This window comes from Myxine glutinosa, chromosome 10 (assembly GCF_964187855.1).
Source record: "Myxine glutinosa chromosome 10, kmMyxGlut1.1, whole genome shotgun sequence".
Lineage (NCBI taxonomy): Eukaryota > Metazoa > Chordata > Myxini > Myxiniformes > Myxinidae > Myxine > Myxine glutinosa.
Genome location: NC_136270.1, coordinates 11,249,774 through 11,269,948, shown reverse-complemented (window position 1 = coordinate 11,269,948; position 20,175 = coordinate 11,249,774). Strand labels below are relative to the sequence as shown.

The 20,175-nt window shown below is 43.0% G+C and overlaps 1 protein-coding gene across 1 annotated transcript in view; it reads right to left on the bottom strand.

Moving 5' to 3' along the window:
- The window catches only part of LOC144893984 (sodium bicarbonate cotransporter 3-like), a 30,297-nt gene that overhangs the window by 3,427 nt on the left and 6,695 nt on the right, over nucleotides 1-20,175 (bottom strand). Inside the window, exons 2-4 of the mRNA XM_078785326.1 lie at nucleotides 19,959-19,979; nucleotides 19,495-19,592; nucleotides 8,038-8,148 (exon numbers count right to left, since the gene is read on the bottom strand). Of these exons, the coding sequence (XP_078641452.1) occupies nucleotides 8,038-8,148; nucleotides 19,495-19,565 (182 nt within the window). The 5' untranslated portion in view covers nucleotides 19,566-19,592; nucleotides 19,959-19,979. The remainder of the gene's footprint in view (nucleotides 1-8,037; nucleotides 8,149-19,494; nucleotides 19,593-19,958; nucleotides 19,980-20,175) is intronic.

The window sequence follows — 20,175 nt, the reverse complement described above, 5'->3', positions numbered from 1 at the left end:
ATCCTGGTGGGTGTCTTTGTTTTGGAAACGTTTCATCTGTACGCTTATGGGAGACAGGTGAATGACGTGCAGTCTGATCATAAACGGCTGGAGATCATTGCTACAAAGCCTCTCCATCAGAGAACCAAAGAGACTGCAGAAAATGCTTGTGAGGATGCAAATGTATGATGCTGCGATCCACTATCGGCCAGGAAAAGACATGCAACTGGCTGATACACTTAGCAGAACTTATCTCAAGGACAAGAATCGACAAGGAAAACGAGTTTGAGATAGTAAACATGGTGTTACGTGGTCCCCTCGGTGAATACCTGGTCTCAGTGACCCCCGGACCGTGAGAGGAACTTCGCCAGAAAGCTGTATTATATATGCGCTTTCGCCACGCAAGCCCTATGAATTTCACCCAAGAGACAACTGCCGTTCAAGGATATATTTCAAGGGTAATGATACCAAACAATTTCAATGACACAACCATCAACAATATTTCAATGACACAACCACGGAGATTTTCCCCGAGCAATCAACAATACATAATCCTCACCAATTCCCAATTCACAATCAATTCCCTATGATTAAGATGGCCATCTTATACATGTGTGTCCCGGGGAGTACTCACGAAACCCTTTTGGTCTCGGTCCCGCACAATGTCTCTGGGCCCCTCTTGACCAAGAGGATAGTCACCGTCACCGCACTCGGGCGGTTGAACGAACCCCGGGCGGACGTGCTCCAAACGTGCCGTCTCGTACTGGGGACAGCTGTTGCAGCGCACCTCCTTGCCACGCAACGGGGCAAAACCAAAACGCGGTTTGCAACGCGAGCGAGGCTCAACGTGCGACCCGTACGCGTCCTTGTAGACGGGGCGAAACCCAAACGCGATTTGCAACGCCTGCGAGGCTCCAAAGTGCGACCCGTACGCGTCCTTGTAGACGGGGCAAAACCGAGCGCGGTTTGTAACGCGCGCGCGGCCCAACGGGCGATCGCTTGTTTCCGTGCACGAACTCACGGGGACTTCACGTGCCCAAAGGTAATTACGCGGCCAGGTAACTCCTCTCGCCAAACGGGTTTCGGAACGCCTCTGTTTTCTGCGCAGCGCAAGGTCGATTCCACCTTCTCGTCGTCGCGGGGCGAGGAAGAAGAATCACCGTCCTTTTTCTCTCCTCGTGTCTTTTCTTCTTCCGTTTCCGGCCACTTCCGTTTCCGGCCACTGGTTCCGAAGGGCTCCTGACCCTCCCATCACAACAACCCTTAGTATAATACACACGGATAAGCAACCTGAATGGTAATTTACATACATTCACATAAATATGTAACACTCCCCCCCTTCAAGAAAGAAAGTTTGAACCCAGCGAAAACTTTCTTTGCCGGCCAATTTGGAGAAACAAACCAGATCACTCAACCCCCCCCACATTATCCGTTCCCCCCGGGCACAGTTATCACTTAAAAATAAAGCAACCACAATTTCACCCCAACCCCTCCAGATTACTCCCTCTGGACTAAGTACCAACAACGACCTTGTCCCTGCCAAATCAAACTCCATCTCAGGACCCTCTGACTTTGCCCGTCCGTATCTTGGGAATGAAGGTTAAGGGGTTGATCAAAGATCCAAAGTTACGCAACTCGATAGCACTTTTTCCGGGAGGCCAAGCCGAGTATTCACTACATGGATGCCTTTAGGAACGCGGAGTTCACGGTTAGTCCGTGCAGGAAAGTTCTCTACATGGGCGCCTTGAGGAACGTGGAGTTCACGGTTAGTCCGTGCATGAAAGTTCCCTGCCTGGACGCCTTTAGGAACGGCGTTCACGGTTAATTCGTGTAGGAATCTTGGCTCGGCGGCTCCGCCGCCTTCAGTGCTTCAACTTTTCAGAACTTCCCTAATAATTATGGTGGGACCACTGGTCCCTGTAGTCCCATGAATAGCGGTCTCCTTCTCGGCCACCACCAAAACTACCGCCCAGTTGTCCTCTCCTGTAGACCTCTCGACGCCTACGAAATGCCTTCCCTACTGTTATGGTCCGACCCTCCAAATCCTTGCCATTCCAATTCTTCTCTGCCTCTCTGGCGTCTTTTGTGCTGGCAAACGTGACAAAGCCGAACCCTCTTGACTGTTGCGTTTCCCAGTCTCTTACCAACCGCACTTCCACCAGCGGCCCATATCTGTTGAAGACAGAGGTCAGAACTTCTTCCTCTGTTTTGAAGTTCAGTCCCCCTACAAATAACTTGGCACTTTTGTCGCCATCCCGAGCTGGTGTGGCGTTATTTTCCCTGCTGGGCTCTTTACCAACCCTCAGGTTACCATAAACTTGACCCCCGGCCAAATCATTCCCAATAACCACAGATACACCCTCTACAGGAAGCGTGGCTTGTAAACCGACGGTGACCGGTCCTGACACCAAACCGGACTCCAAATGGATGACATGAAGGGGAGCACTAACACCGCCCCCGATCCCCTGTAAACGAACACTATCCCCCGTTGCCGTCTCCTCGGACCATGGCAAAATGCCTTCAAGCATTAAAGATTGATGTGCCCCTGTGTCCCTCAATATCCGAACCGGTTTCCGGTTAGTCGAGGCTCCATCCCGTGACACAAACCCCTCTGAAATAAAGGGTTGGTAACCCTTTTGATGGCGATTTCTCACAATGGCCATTGCGTTTGGAGTCGTAGTAGTCGGACTCCGCTCTGGGTCTTCGCTTTTCCTGCGGTAACAACTGGACATCAAGTGTCCAGGTTTCTTGCAAAAAGCGCAAGTAGGCCCGGAGGAAAAACTCGTGGTCTGCCTCGGGCCCCCCGAACTATAAGTTTGTCTTGGGCCCTCATCCCTCCGATTTCGAACCGGTGGGGTATCATAGTTGTCCCCATAATCCTCTCGAGGCCGCCGCCATGTATGGTCGTTCTCCGCACCTGCTGTTCCCCACCTCCCCTGCGGAGATCTAGGCGAGGAGTTAGGTTCCTGGACCCCTATTCGGTGGGTTAAGGCATAATCATCTGCCATGGTGGCTGCGTCCCACAACTTTGGTACCTTCTTTTCCTGCAGGTACACTTTGATGTCCTCGTGGACACACTGCTGGAATTCCTCCACCAGGATCAAGTCCCGCAATTTCTCGAAGTCTTTCCCGACTCCTTTTGACTCACACCACCGATCAAACATGTTTTCTTTCACTCTGGCAAACTCCACATGGGTCTCACTCTCCCTCTTCCTGGCATTCCTGAATTTTTGCCTGTAAGCTTCCGGAACCAGCTCATAGGCTTTGAGGATGTGCTTCTTCAGTACCTCATAATCTGCACATTGGTCCATTGGTAGCGCCGAATAAATTTCCTGAGCTTTCCCCACCAGCACACTTTGCACGAGTATGGTCCATGCCTCCTCCGGCCAGTTTAATTGTCGAGCCACTTTCTCAAAGTGTGGAAAAAATTTCGCGACTTCTTTTTCACTGAACGGTGGAACCAGCCTCACATGTCTGCCCACATCCCAGGTTTTCTGGTTAGGTGTCGACCCCGTCAGCAAGGGTGGTGCCTCTCCCCGTTCTCTCATTAACTCCAGCTCCTTGAATTTGATTTCTTGCTGAAGCTCCATGTCACGTTCCTTTAATTCCCTTTCCGCTTTTCTCTCCTCTGCTTCGAGGTCCCTTGCAGCTCTCCTTTCCTCTGCTTGTTCCTTTTCTCTTCTTTCCTGGAGTTCTCTTTCCACTCTCCTTTCCTCTGCTTGTTTCTCTTCCCTCCTCTCTTCTGCTTTCCTTTCTTCTTCTGCTCTTTCCTTTTCTGCTTTCCTTTCTTCTTCTGCTCTTTCCTTTTCTGCTTTCCTTTCTTCTTCTGCTCTTTCCTTTTCTGCTTTCCTGTCTTCTTCTTTAATCCGTTCCTGGAGTTCTCGTTCCACTCTCCTTTCCTCCGCTTGTTTCTCTTCCCTCCTCTCTTCTGCTTTCCTTTCTTCTTCTGCTCTTTCCTTTTCTGCTTTCCTTTCTTCTTCTTTAATCCGTTCCTGGCTCCGTAACTGCAACTCCAGTTTCCGGAGCTCAACGTCTTCTGGTTCTTCGGGTAGCCACTCCCAGGCTAACTCGTCCCATTTTCCTAATCCCACCATAGATTGTATCACCGTGGCCTGCAACTCTGCCTTCCTCAAATTAGTTCGGACCTCCAAGTTAAAATGTTTGGCCAATTTCAAGAGGTCCGACTTTAGCAACGCTCGGAACTGTGCCTCACTCGGTGTTACCCCAAAGTTCTGTGCCACAAACGCCATGGTGCCTATCGTTAACACCTGTTAACCTTCACCCAAGATTTTACCCCAATTTCTCACAAAAAAATTTACCAATTAATAATTAATTAATAAATTTTAATTAATTAAAATTATTATTTTATTACTTTATACAATTTTAAATCCCGGACGTAGACCCAATTGCGAAACCGCAAATCGTAATTTGGACGAGCCCCCAATTCTGTTACGTGGTCCCCTCGGTGAATACCTGGTCTCAGTGACCCCCGGACCGTGAGAGGAACTTCGCCAGAAAGCTGTATTATATATGCGCTTTCGCCACGCAAGCCCTATGAATTTCACCCAAGAGACAACTGCCGTTCAAGGATATATTTCAAGGGTAATGATACCAAACAATTTCAATGACACAACCATCAACAATATTTCAATGACACAACCACGGAGATTTTCCCCGAGCAATCAACAATACATAATCCTCACCAATTCCCAATTCACAATCAATTCCCTATGATTAAGATGGCCATCTTATACATGTGTGTCCCGGGGAGTACTCACGAAACCCTTTTGGTCTCGGTCCCGCACAATGTCTCTGGGCCCCTCTTGACCAAGAGGATAGTCACCGTCACCGCACTCGGGCGGTTGAACGAACCCCGGGCGGACGTGCTCCAAACGTGCCGTCTCGTACTGGGGACAGCTGTTGCAGCGCACCTCCTTGCCACGCAACGGGGCAAAACCAAAACGCGGTTTGCAACGCGAGCGAGGCTCAACGTGCGACCCGTACGCGTCCTTGTAGACGGGGCGAAACCCAAACGCGATTTGCAACGCCTGCGAGGCTCCAAAGTGCGACCCGTACGCGTCCTTGTAGACGGGGCAAAACCGAGCGCGGTTTGTAACGCGCGCGCGGCCCAACGGGCGATCGCTTGTTTCCGTGCACGAACTCACGGGGACTTCACGTGCCCAAAGGTAATTACGCGGCCAGGTAACTCCTCTCGCCAAACGGGTTTCGGAACGCCTCTGTTTTCTGCGCAGCGCAAGGTCGATTCCACCTTCTCGTCGTCGCGGGGCGAGGAAGAAGAATCACCGTCCTTTTTCTCTCCTCGTGTCTTTTCTTCTTCCGTTTCCGGCCACTTCCGTTTCCGGCCACTGGTTCCGAAGGGCTCCTGACCCTCCCATCACAACAACCCTTAGTATAATACACACGGATAAGCAACCTGAATGGTAATTTACATACATTCACATAAATATGTAACAATGGCAAGACATATCCCAATCGCTCAGCCATTGATGAAGACAATTGAAGATGACACCAGGCGAGATGGTACCAAGCAGGAACTCAAGCGAGAAATTCAGACAGGATGGAAAGAGATACAACATGAGGTTGAACCTGCCCTCAAAATAGCACCATGTGAGACATGAACTGAGCACTCAGGGAGACCTGATCTTCAGGTGAGAAAAAGTTGTGATTCCCATGTCAAAGAGGAAGGACACGGTGAAACGAGTTCACTCATCGCATCTCGGAGTCAATGGATGCATAGGAAGAGCCAGAGAATGTATTTACTGGCCGGCAATGCACTCTGAGATTAAGTCAAGAGATGAGATCAAGCTTCTGGGAGAAAGACTTCCTCGAAAACACCCAAACATCAACTGTCATTCGCAAACTTAAAGGACAATTTGTGAGACATTGAATCCCAGAAATTCTGATTACGGATGATGGGACAGTTCACTGCAGAGGGGGTTTTGAGGTTTCCAAAGATATGGCAGTTCGATCACTGTATATCATCACCTCATTTTCTCAGAGCAATGGAAAGGCAGAAAATGCTGTGAAGGTTGCAAAGTCACTGCCAAGGAAGGCAAATGCCGCAGATCCAGATCCCTACTTGAACATACCTGACTTCCGCAACGCACCTACAAAAGGAATGACGAGCAGTTCTGTGAAAAGACTGATGAAGAGATGAACAAGGACCTCAGTTATAACTACCGAAAAGATCCTAAAACCAAAGGTGCAGAAAGATGTGGGATGTCTACTTAGAGTCTTAGAGCAACTAAAAGCAGACAGACACACTACTATAAGAGAGGTGCAAAAGGCCAACCACCAATTAGAGTTGGAGACACAGTGAGGGTGGGGCAAATATCAGATAGACTTCAGACATGGCCAGAAGGCTGTGATAACTGGTCAAGCATCACAACCATAATTACATGAAGTGATGACCGAGGAAGTTGCTAGGTATAGGAGAAACAGAAGACGTCTTAGAAAGATAGCAGAAACAGCTCGTCGGACTGAAGCAGATGTTGAGATACCACATGCTTTGCCACAACCCCGGCAGAATGAAGACATCGCAGATCGACAGTTGACCTCCAGAGGACAACAGCTAGTGACAACCAGATTAAGCCGAGCAGTTCATCAACCAGGTATCTTGTGGATTACGTGGAGTAGTGAATAAAACATCGAAGTTGAGTAGTATAAAAGTTATTACACTCTAGGAATGTGCTTATTGCTGCAACAGATACACTCCGGAATATCGAAGATTGTTGAAGATACCAAAATCCTCGGTTTTTTAAGGTTTTGTCGATGTTTTGAATGTTTTTCTTGGAGATGCTTTAGGTTGCCATTAATTTGAAATTATATGGACTCAGCCAGGGATTGGGCAGAGTGAATATGGATTTCAGATTTGTTAAATTTCAGATTTGTTAAATGCATATTGGTTCCAGTGAGAACTTCTTTGAACAAATTATTAAAGGAGGGATGCACGAGAGGGGGCGTAATCATGGAGATGGGCGCTATCTTGTTAAGCTGTATGAGCCAAGAAATAAAGATAGCTCCATGTGGGGTCTACCTAGACAAAATGTCACAGCCTCTTCTATATAGAGAGTATTGAGAACATTACAGATATGGGTGGGAATTAAATCTGTTATTCAAAACCAAATAACAAAAACTTGTTAGGAGAACTTTTGCATAAAACAGCAACAAGTTACGCCCAAAGTACAATCTCACAATGTGACCTAAAATTAAAAAACAAACCAAAAAGTAGGTATGCACACACTCCACAGAAAACCATCCTAGTGGCCTTTTGGGTTACTGGAAACACTCGCTTCATTCAGGAGCAGTTTGGGGCAAAGGCGTAGTTTGACTTCTCTATTTGAGGGGGGGTGGGAGGGAGGGGTTGGGGGAGGCAAGGGGTTAATAATAATAATCGTTAGCTAGGTCTGACTTCCAAAATTACCGTTTGTTAGTGTAGTTACAGTGTACACTGTACATGAAATCACAAATACAGTTTACGTTCACTATTGTTACTCACGTTTAAATACGGGATGTTTTGATCTTAATTGTAAACTACTGAAAACAATTAAGGTGGCGGCATTGCCCCCCCCCCCGTCCCCCAAACTCCGCCGGTGGTCTGAGAGTTGGGATATTGCGGAAGGTGGGGCAAATATATTTTGTGCCTTGGCTAGTAATCCCTGCTGTCTCCAGCAGGGGTTAGTAAACCATTTGCATTGTGCCATGTGTACAGGCGAAAAGCGTAAGTCGTCTCCCCTTTGTGGGGCGGGGGCGGTTTGTGCCCAAGACCTGACCCTGGGTAACCCCGGCACGGATGCAAAATTTTGGCGAAATTGGCCCAGCCGTGCATTATTCTATGACTTTCAGACTGGGAATCTTGAGAAGTCCAGTTTGAAGAGGTTGTCTGCTCATGTCAATCAAATCCCCCTCACATCCTTTAATGGTGGCAGTACCATTCCTCACATCTCCGACAAGCCCGCACCTCTCTAACACTCTCCCCGCCCTCCCCCACACAACAACAGATAATTGCCTTATGCTATATAGTTGGATGAACAACACCTGTATTTGGAGCCTTCTTGTTTCCTGTGTCGGGTAGTCCCCGCCATCGCCTTCCAAAGAGATGTCTTGGGCATCTCATCAGATATGTTAATCACAGAAGGGTCTTTTGAGCTGAAAGATACACCATATATCCCATTAATTTACCTTAAAAGTTCCACTCCTCATGGCAGAAGTATTCGTTCCTGCATGCACTTGCGAGAAGTCTCATTAGTATACAACATGTCTGTATGAGCATCGGGACATTGAATCAAAAGACCGAGTGATTGAACGGAAAAAGGGAAACATGCAAATTGCTGAACTGAATTTTAAAGTTTGTTCACAAATTAAAACCCCATTATTGAAAGATCCTACCACTAGATGATCACTAAACCAAAGAGATCATGCAGACCAAGTCTAGGATGGGATAAAGACATGTTCTGGACAAAACTTTGAACATGAGACTTTATCGTTCACTAAAACTTTCCAAGTTGATTGTGCCTATTTCTATACGATTCATTTTGATGTTTTTGTTTTCCACTTTATCAAAGAGGTAAAAATAGATATGGTTGGAGCAAATAACCAAATAGTGAAAGTAGCACCAACTATTATAAAGTAGTTCATTTAAAAATAAAAATCATTTGCAATTTTCCCAATTACAACGTTGGAGTTCTATCATTGCTTACCGACGTGCAAAACAAAGTGCTCTGGATTTAGTGAATGACTCAAAGATAAAGGGAGTGATGGTGGTTACGGTTTAATGGTTACAGGTGATGGGGTAAATATTATATATATATATATACTGTATACACATGGCACACTTCAATCATTGGGGACAAGTGAGTGACAAGCACATGCTGTAACAAAAAGTGATTTATCAATGATTTAAAAAAAAAAAATCTGTGGAAAGAAAAGAATGGAAGTGAAGGATCTGGGTGAGGTGAAGAGAGACAATGTGAATGGGATTTACCTCATCTTTGTATGGAAATAGCCGGATTTCTCCGTCCGTCCGTCCGTCACTCTGACTGTCATGCTTTTTTCGCTCGGACGTCATTATGTTGTTGCGTCTAGCACTAGGCTAGGCCTCTACAGACATGCACGTCATTCTGGCATTCAGCACTCAACCCATCCAGTCGCTTCTCTGACGGCATTTGAACACCATTTGAACATATATCTGACAATCTGACATCCTCAGACGACAGGCTGAATGCCAGAAGCTAGGCGACGGGATGACGGATTTAGTAAGATGGTGGTACATCTGGGACGTCATTACAGCATTACGTATAGTGCCAGTCTAGGCCTTTGGAGTGTTGTATTATTCAAGACTCGATGAGAATGGCATTTTGCGACTTGAGCACACACACGCAGACACACACGCACACACACACTCACACACACGCACACGTGTGTGATTGCAAAACCCCGTCACCTGCTGCGCAAGGGTTGGGGGGACGATGGGCTAACTTATAGTGAATGGATGAGAATGATTTACATACACCTGAGGATCTATACTGTAAAATAAAATCTATACTGTAAAGAAATCTATATTACATATATACACAAAGAATTAAGTTAAGCACCCCCCCCCCCCCCGTTTTTTTACAACCTCGCACATTACAAGTTTGTTGTCGTCAAAACAGTGTAATATACCCATGATATTGCTATATTTTCTGGAGAAGTGATATTATGGTCACATAAAAACATAACAATCATGCCGTTTTCAATATTTTATTCTGAATAATTTAAGGTGAATTTTTTTGGGAATTTTAGGCATATTTTCACCTCAATTTAAGTATGGAGCTATAGGTCCATCACGGACAGTGTGGATGACGTTTATGTTTTCTAACGTACAGTCATTGTTCTGAGAAGACCTCTAGCGATCTTTGCGTCAATAACGTGTGTAGGACCCACGTGATCGGATCACTGACTCAACCCTACGTCTCATAGACCCTGTAAGCCGTCGTATGCGTTGCTGTGGCAGGTTCTTCCATTCCCGATGTAATGCACGTTCCAATTCATCCAGATTGGCTATTGGAGGGACCATCTTCGCAATTTGTCGTCCCAACATGTCCCAAACGTGCTCGAGGGGGTTCAGGTTCAGGACAGGATTAGGGGGTGCTTAACTTAATTCTTTGTGTAGGGGTGCTTAACTTAATTCTTTGTGTAGGGGTGCTTAACTTAATTCTTTGTGTATATATTATCAAATGAGTTTTTGAACAGAGCAGACCTTTAATGACATTCAACAGACTCGATGGCATCGTATTCATCGTGTCCGCTCTGAATCAAACAGGTTGGAGCTTCGATTATGACACCAAATAGTGACACCAAATAGGAAAAATGGTGCATGATGCTTGCTCACTTGATACTCAAAGGACGAGGGTGGAGAGTGATTTCAACATTATTTCCCTGCTGACTGCATAAACAAAAGTGATGACATAATAAGGTGTCGCAGAGTGCCCCAGAAAGTTCATTTCCTCCCAGAGTCAATTCTGGTGTTTTAACCGTGGACCCAATTTGCCCATTTAATGGATTAATAAACCAAATTCCTAAGCATGGTGGATCCCATTCCCGTAGACCAGGTAAGATTTTATCAAAACGGGGACTTATTTACAGATAAAAAGGGCCTGGGGGAAAGGCCAATATGAGGCAATCACAATCAAATAAATTATAACAACATGACCCTGAAACCACGACGACCTTAAGTGTCCAAACTCACTCATTCGGGGACACAAGACAGAACGGATTGACGAGGCGAAAAACATGCTCTATGTGGCACTGCTCACGCATGAGGTGTGGGTTTGCCATCTGCTCGCTTTTGCATCCATCAAACCACTCCATCCGAGTGTTGAACTAGCTTGGGTATGCAGTGGTTCGGAGCGGGTCTCGGTCTCACAGCACCTCATGTGCTTCTTTGCAGAACTCAAGAGCTCTCCCGAGGACTCGATGTAACTCTAACTGAAGACCGGCAGTCCAAAACCACAGCCCCCAGGAACCACAAAACCACTCAAGCGAAGACCCAGCAACCAAAGGCACTGAAGAGCAGCAGCAGTTGAAGCTCAGCAGCAGTGCATGCACCCAAAGACCAATCAAGCTCGCACATTGTCCACCCTTTTAAAAAGTCCCAAGAGGCCCATCGGAGCGTTCCAAACGTGCACCCTAATTAGCTGTCATAGCTAGGGAAATTGCCATAAAAGGACAGATAGATGATGGAGGAGATTAAAGAATGCGGGGAGGAGGGGGAAGACAGGGCAGGGCACAGACATTTTAATGGGGAAACTATAACTTTCTAAACATGTTTTATTACTCCAGGAAATATACCACACTTATTCCCATATATATATGCAGACTTGGCATTTAATATGGAATATTTTTTTTTCCTTGACTTCGGTTTACTTTCTGAACTCAGTATATCAATCTGGTGAGTTTCTTTTACCCTTCGGTGATGTCTTTGTTGAAAGAACCATGTCACTGATTGTCTTTCGCAGCAAGAAATCAATAACAGGATTTTTTCACAGGTGGCGTGACAAAATGTAAGGACAGGTACATTTGACGATTGGCTTCACAATCGGGTATACAAGGACAAGAACAAAAGTATATAAGAACAAAAATGGCCCAGGGGACAAGGGAGGGAATTAATTAGAGTAGTTATTTATTTCCTTAAATCTATGTCTTCCCTTCTTTTTTTTTTCTCCCTGTAAATAGCAATTGGGGCAGCATGACAAGAAAGCTTTCTTTGGCTAGAGGAGCATGGGGGTTAATTTATGGAAATTGTCATCGCCTGAGGGAAATTGATTAGGTGATAGCTGATTGGTTATTCTCTCCAATTACGGGTGAAAGATGTGATTGGGTCTTGTTTTTTATTTGTTAACTGCTATGTGCAATGCACGTGGTACCTGCTTAGGAGCCTCAGTAGTGCGCATTCCTGTCCATGCCATTGCTTATGACTTGCGAACAATTGATGAAACTGGTCCGATGGCTGAGGGGGGCGGGTGTCATTGGGGTTTTCATGTCTGTACTACTTGTGAATGTCTGCAGCTGTAGAGGAACCTGGTTAGTGTTTGAAACAGCAAAGGGCTTACCTTGTGTCACTTTCCTTGGTTGCTTTATACGGGTTTCTTTGGCTGGAAGAGTATGGGGTTAATTTATATGTACATATTTATTTATTTTTAATTCTTCATCATGTATATATATATATATATATATATATATATATATATATATATATATATATATATATATATATATATATGTATATATATATATATATATAAATGTATATATTCTTTATTTTTAATTCTTCATCATATATATGTGTGTGTGTGTGTGTGTGTGTTTGTGACTGGCTCTGGCAAAAGCAGACACTTGGGGGCAAAAATCAAAATTGAGATTTTGATATCATCTGATTCCCCATGCTTTTCTCTTTCATTTGATATATACATTATGTTAATTGGATGAAAATTAACGAAGTTATGGTATTTTAATGACAATTATATTTTCGGTGAAACAATGGAGATAATTAGGTTCAAAGTTCACAATACAGTTCACACGCATAAAGAATGTGCACACGTAGAGCTTTAAATTCATACCAAACATGTATGTCAGGGATCTCCTTCGAATTACGATGTATGGCTTGTCGTAAAACATCGAAATTTCGCGATCTTCGTGTCTTTTTGACCGAGGAATCGTGACTTTCTGAGCACATTTTGAGAATGACATTTTTGATTCTTCCATCGAATTTCACAACTTTTCTGATGTTTCTTGGAAAAATGTTATGGTGCATAATAATCTAGAGAAGTTACTCTTTCTATCCATATAAAAATCTTAATTTGGTCCCTGTGGTCATATTTTGACTCTCTTCGGCTTTTTCTCGCGAAGAGAAATGCCCCCAAGTGCCTGCTTTTGCCAGAGCCAGTCACATATATATGTGTGTGTGTGTGTGTGTGTTATATATATATATATATATATATATATATATATATATATATATATATATATACATATATATATATATATATACATACATACATATATATATATATATATACATACATACATATATATATATATATACATACATATATATATATACATACATATATATACACAAAGAATTAAGTTAAGCACCCCCCCCGTTTTTTTACAACCTCGCACATTACAAGTTTGTTGTCGTCAAAACAGTGTGATATACCCATGATATTGCTATATTTTCTGGAGAAGTGATATTATGGTCACATAAAAACATAACAATCATGCCGTTGTCAATATTTTATTCTGAAGAATTTAAGGTGAAATTTTTTGGGAATTTTAGGCATATTTTCACCTCAATTTAAGTATGGAGCTATAGGTCCATCACGGACAGTGTGGATGACGTTTATGTTTTCTAACGTACAGTCATTGTTCTGAGAAGACCTCTAGCGATCTTTGCGTCAATAACGTGTGTAGGACCCACGTGATCGGATCACTGACTCAACCAATCACTTTTTTTCACTTTGATCACTCAATTTCATCATTGGATAATTGCTAATGTCATACCAATCATTATTTGATCTCACATACCTTAGAATATATGCCAATGTATACATATACACAAAGAATATATATTAGGGGGTGCTTACCTTAATTCGTTGTGTAGGGGTGCTTAACTTAATTCTTTGTGTATATATATATACATACATATATATATATACATACATATATATATATATATACATACATATATATATATATATACATACATATATATATATATATATATATATATATACATATATATATATACATACATATATATATATATATATACATATATATATATATATATACATACATATATATATATATATATATACATACATATATATATATATATATACATATATATATATATATATACATATATATATATATATATACATACATATATATATATATATATACATACATATATATATATATATATATATATATATATATATATATATATATATATATATATATATATATATATATACAGTCACGTGAAAAAGTAAGTACACCCCATGTAAAGTTTTGACTTTTTCAACATATTTCAACATACAGATATTTGGTCTTCATTTCAACAATATTGATAGATAAAGGTGATATAATATAACAAATGTCATGAAACATTGACATTTTGTAGTCCATTGTATAATTTAAATAAACATGAATGCAAATTTTACATGTGGAAAAAGTAAGTACACCCTTGGCTCGAATAGGGGGCATTGCCCCCTTTGGCAGAAACAACCTCAGGTAGGCCTTTCTTATAACTGTCTACCAGTCTCTGACATCCACAGGGAGAAATGTTTGCCCACTCCTCCATGCAGAATTCTTTCAGCTGTGCGATGTTCGAGGGGTTTATTGCATGTACAGGTTGTTTCAAATCCACCCACAACATCTCGATGGGATTTAGATCCGGGCTTTGACTTGGCCATTCCAGAACCCTCCATTTCTTTCTTTGCAGCCATTCCTTGGTGGATTTATTGGTATGTTTAGAGTCATTGTCATGTTGTAAGGTCCACCTTTGGTTGAGCTTAAACTTTCCGAAAGATGGCCTCACATTATCCTCAAGCACCCTCTGGTACAATGAAGAATTCATAGTGGATTCTATGATGGTGAGCTGCCCAGGCCCTGATGCAGCAAAGCTGCCCCAAACCATAATATTTCCACCACCATGCTTTACAGTTGGTATCAGGTTCTTGTGGTCAAATGCTGTCTTTGGTTTTCGCCAAACATGTCTTCTGGTACTGTGGCCAAATAGCTCTACCTTTGACTCAACTGTCCAGAGCACATTGTTCCAGAAGTGTTGGTCTTTGCCTCGGTGTTCATTGGCAAACTTTAGTCTTGCCTGATGTTCTTTCTGGACAGCAAAGGTTTCCTCCTGGCACACCTCCCATGTAGATCAAGTTTGTGCAGCCTCTTTCTAGTGGTGGACTCGTGCACTTTGACATCAACAGTGACAAGAGCTACCTGTCGGTCCCGGGATGACATTCTGGGGTTCTCGGAGACTTATTTCAGCATCTTGCGGTCTGCTCTCGGGCTGAACTTGCTGGGGCGTCATGGCCTGAACAAGTTGGCAGTTGTTTGGAATCTTCTCCACTTGTAGATGATCTTCCGGACAGTCGAATGATTCATTTCAAATTGTTTGGAGATCTTTTTAAATCGCTTCCCAGACTCGTAGGCATCTATAACCTTCTTTCTGAAGGCCTCAGAGAGCTCTTTTGATCTCGGCATGGTGACGCTGCACACTTCAACAACAAAGAGCAAACCAAACTAAATGTCTGAGATTTAAATAAGACAGGTTCCTCCAAGATCCTCTGTAACGATGTTCTAATCATTTGCACCTGAGCTGGTGCACCTGATTCTAATTTTAGGTATTTGAAGTAGTGATAAATGTAGGGGTGTACTTAATTTTTCCACATGCGAAATTTGCATTAATGTTTATTTAAAATATACAATGGACTACAAAATGTAAATATTTCATGATATTTGTTATATTATATCATCTTTAAATATCAATATTGTTGAAATGAAGATCAAATAGCTGTATGTTGAAATACGTTGAAAAAGTCAAAACTTCACATGGGGTGTACTTACTTTTTCACGTGACTGTAAATATATATATATATTACATTTCAGAAAACAAGTTCAAACAGACCATGACACTTTAGAGGGGTTGTCAGAATTGACCCGACAAATAATTAATGTTTGTTCATTATTTTTTTGGAGTGAGGTGATTCAGGTTTCTCCTTGTACACTAAATGGTTTTGCTTTGACTCGTGTCATAATGGTAACTGAAACTCATCAATTCCCATTTTTCTTCATGCCAATGTTCGTCGATGCAATATATCTACACTTTTGTCACATTTAATTTCCAATTTTGATTGAGGTTTGTCAGATTTCCATGGCTTAGGTAATTGTAAATCACACAATAATGAATCTCGAAGGATGTATAAATCGCATCGAAGAAACAGACATTTGCATAAGTTTGCATCTACATACAGTGCATTCAGAAAGTATTCAGGCCCCTTCACTTTTTTCACATTTTGTTATGTTGCAGCCTTATGCTGAAATCGTTTAAATTCTTTTTTTCCCTCATCAATCTACACTCAATACCCCATAATGACAAAGAGAAAACAGGATTTTAGAAAGTTTTGCAAATTTATTAAAAAGAAAAAACTGAAACATCACAGACATAAGTATTCATACCCTTTGCTATGACACATGAAATTTAGCTCAGGTGCCTCCCATTTCTCTTGATCATCTTTGAGATGTTTCTACACCTTGATTGGAGTCCACCTGTGGTAAATTCAATTGAATGGACATGATTTGAAAAGGCACACACCTGTCTATATAAGGTCTCACTGCTGACAATGCATATCAGAGCAAAAACCAAGCCATGAGGTCGAAGGAACTGCCTGCAGAGCTCAGAGACAGGATTGTGTCGAGGTACAGATCTGGGGAAGCCAACAAAAAAATTTCTGCTGCATTGAAGGTTCCCAAGAGCACAGTGGCCTCCATCTTACTATAATTCACCAAATGGCCGTCCGTCTGTCTGTCTGTCTGTTCGAAGGTACCGTAAAAACTGCTGAACCGATCTCAACGATATTTTGGGTGGATAATCCTGGGAGCTTCAGGAGTAAAATAGGCTATTTAGTTTTCCCAATTTCAGCTTTAGTCTCCAGCATTCTCAGGTTTGGACTCCCGCATAACATTCGCGTTCGCATAATGCTCATTGTTCTCCATTGTGACGATGTTGCTTTCCAGGGTGCCACGCGATCGGTGCAGCCATTTGTGCGGCACCCGGGCAAACAACATGTCTCCATCTATCGCTGACAGATCGCTGTCTCCATCGATCTTGCCAAGGCCGTAACAGCTATCGGCTCAAAATCCTTTTAACTGTTGATTTGGTACAGATACACGTATGGGGAATTTGGTACATGTATCGGGAGTACATACGACATAGCGATTGTGAACACGGTTATCGATCACGATTCACTATCACGATCATCACGATCACAGTGTATCGATCACGATTTGAAACACGATGGAATAATATTTACCGATATGAACAGTGATGTGGCTTTTATTGAAATTCTAAAGATACTGTTTAGATTTTGATGATTTGCGTGTGATATGATTCAACGGATGTTTATATAAATCGTTTAAAATAAAAAAAACCTTCAATTTCTGATATTTTGCCTTTTCATTTGGGCCTCCCAATTGAAGCCCCACCCACTGCACTGCAACACTCCACCGATCTGGGCTTTATGGCAGAGTAGCCAGATGGAAGCCTCTCCTCAGTGAAAGGCACATGAAAGCCTGCTTGGAGTTTGCGAAAAAGCACCTAAAGGACTCTCTGTGAGAAAGAAACAAGATTCTGTGGTCTGATGAAACCAAGATTGAACTGTTTGGCTTCTGTCTGGCCACTCTGCCATAAAGCTCAGATCGGTGAAGTGTTGCAGTGATGGTTGTCCTTCTGGAAGTTTCTCCCATCTCCACACAGGATCTCTGGAGCTCAGGCAGAGTGACCATCGGGTTATTGATCACCTCTCTTCCCAAGGCCCTTCTCCCCCAATTGCTCAGTTTGGCCAGGCGGCCAGCTCGAGGAAGAGTCCTGGTTGTGCCAAACGTCTTCCATTTAAGAATTATGGAGGTCACTGTGCTCTTGGGAACCTTCAATGCAGCAGAGATTTTTTTTGTAGGCTTCCCCAGATCTGTGCCTCGACACAATCCTGTCTCTGAGCTCTGCAGGCAGTTCCTTCGACCTCATGGCTTGGTTTTTGCTCTGATATGCATTGTCACCTGTGAGACCATATATAGACAGGTGTGTGCCTTTCCAAATCATGTCCAATCAATTGAATTTACCACAGGTGGACTCCAATGAAGGTGTAGAAACATCTCGAAGATGATCAAGAGAAATGGGAGGCACCTGAGCTAAATTTCAAGTGTCATAGCAAAGGGTATTGTTACATATTTATGTGAATGTATGTGAATTACTATTCCGGGCTTTGCTTATCAATGTGTAGTCGATTAAAGGTTGTTGTGATTAAAGGGTCAGGAGCCCTTCTGAGAAAAAGGAGACCGGAAACGGAAGAAGAAAAGACACGAGGTCCTGGAGACGCGACGATTCTTCTTCTCTCTCGCCAAGCTCGGACGCGAGCGGTATCGATTGAGCAACGTAAGAGAATCGGCGTTTCAAAGCCCGTCTGGCGAGAGGAGTTACCGGGACGTGTAACTACCCTTTGACACGTCAAGTCACGGTGGGTCCGTGCACGCAACCAAGCAGCTGGCACAGTTCGCCTCGCCATCTACAAGGCCGCGTACGGGTCGCACCTTGGGCCGCGCGCACTGGGCAAGCCGCGTGTTGCTTTGCCTGCTTTACATTACCCGCTTTGCTTGGCCAGGAGGTGCGCGCTGCAGCCGTTGTTCCCGGTACGGGACGTGCCCGGTGAAAGCACGTCAGGAAGGGTCCGTTCAACCGCCCACGTGCGGAGATCGAACTACAGGAGTACGGAGACATTGTGAGCGACATTGACCACGGAGGGAGTCGGGAGTGGGGCTCACGTGAGGAATGTATAAGATGGCCATCTTAGAGTTAATGTAGATGAGTTTACATCTTTGTACTATTGATTGCTGATTGTTGATGGTTAATTGCTCGGGGAATATATCATTGATTATTCCGGATCCTTGGTGTGGGGTTTTTTTCTTGGTTGGAATTCATATTGATTGCGTCACGAAAGCGCATACATAATAAATCTTTCTGGCGGAGTTCCTCTCACGGTCCGGGGGTCACCGAGACCAGGTAGTCACCGGGAGGACCACGTAACAGTATGAATACTTAAATGTAAATGTGATATTTCAGTTTTTCATCTTTAATAAATTTGCAAAACTTTCTAAAATCCTGTTTTCTCTTTGTCATTATGGGGTATTGAGTGTAGATTGATGAGGGAAAAACTGAATTTAAACGATGCCAGCATAAGGCTGCAACATAACAAATTGTGAAAAAAGTGAAGGGGTCTGAATACTTTCTGAATGCACTGTACAAATCCTGATAATTCACATTCAGAACATCAAAATCATAAAGTCTAGCCATTTTAAGCAACAATAGTGGCACATCACGATTCATTGCAAAGCTACCTCAATGATTAATTATTATATGGCAGCAGGATGGTTGTTTTCTGTGTGAGCACATTTTTTAATTACCTTGCCTGCTTTTGTTGAATTTTATTGCATCACCTACTTCTTAAAAATATTCCAGGGAATGGGAGTGGGGGAATACGATGTGATTTGCTGGTAGTTGCACAAACTGAATGATACACATCAGACTGAAAATTCTTAGTTTTATCGTCATAATAGACAGATGGTGATTGTTTAAGAGCAGAAGTGAGAAAATAAGTATACTTATGGGGTATATTCATCATTTTGAAAATTTCAAACTTGATAAGCTTTCAACATACATACCTGTACTGGATGCTTTTCAAAGGGATTTTTAGAACGTTTCCATCCTTCAGTGGTACCTCCACAGACCCCATATCTGTTTTCTGAATTTCTTGTGCACCCTGTGGGAATAATGTCTATGAAATGAATATCTATTGCAGCGTTCATTCCCGTAGAATCAATCATTCATTCATGCTGCGCATATAGAGCAGGGTGAAACAACTACTGAAGTTTGAAATTATTTTGACGATTGTGCAGCTTGTTCAGCCCCATGTGTCATTCTCTCCCTCCCCTTGACCCCATTCTCACTTTTGGGTTCACATAAAGAATGCCCTGGTAGTAAATCTCAAAACCCAAGAAAAGGCTTCTCCCTGCAAATTATTGCAGGGAAGACAATGTACATGCGATGTGAAAAGCCAAAAGGATACGTGTGATGCAAACTTTGCAGAAAGATTTTGACAAAATCTACCAGGCATCCAAGAGTATACCTGGCCGTGACCGTCTTCATCCTTCATGTGGTCACAGTGAAACAGTCGTTCGTATCCAAGAGAAAGGGAACAAAACACAAACAGATACAGGTTACTCAACTTCAAGTCATTATTACTGCACAGCGTTAATTATGTATGAATAACATTGAGTTTAACATACAAACAATATATTCCAGAATGAATCACGGCCACCCAGCAATTGTTGAAAAAAGCCAGT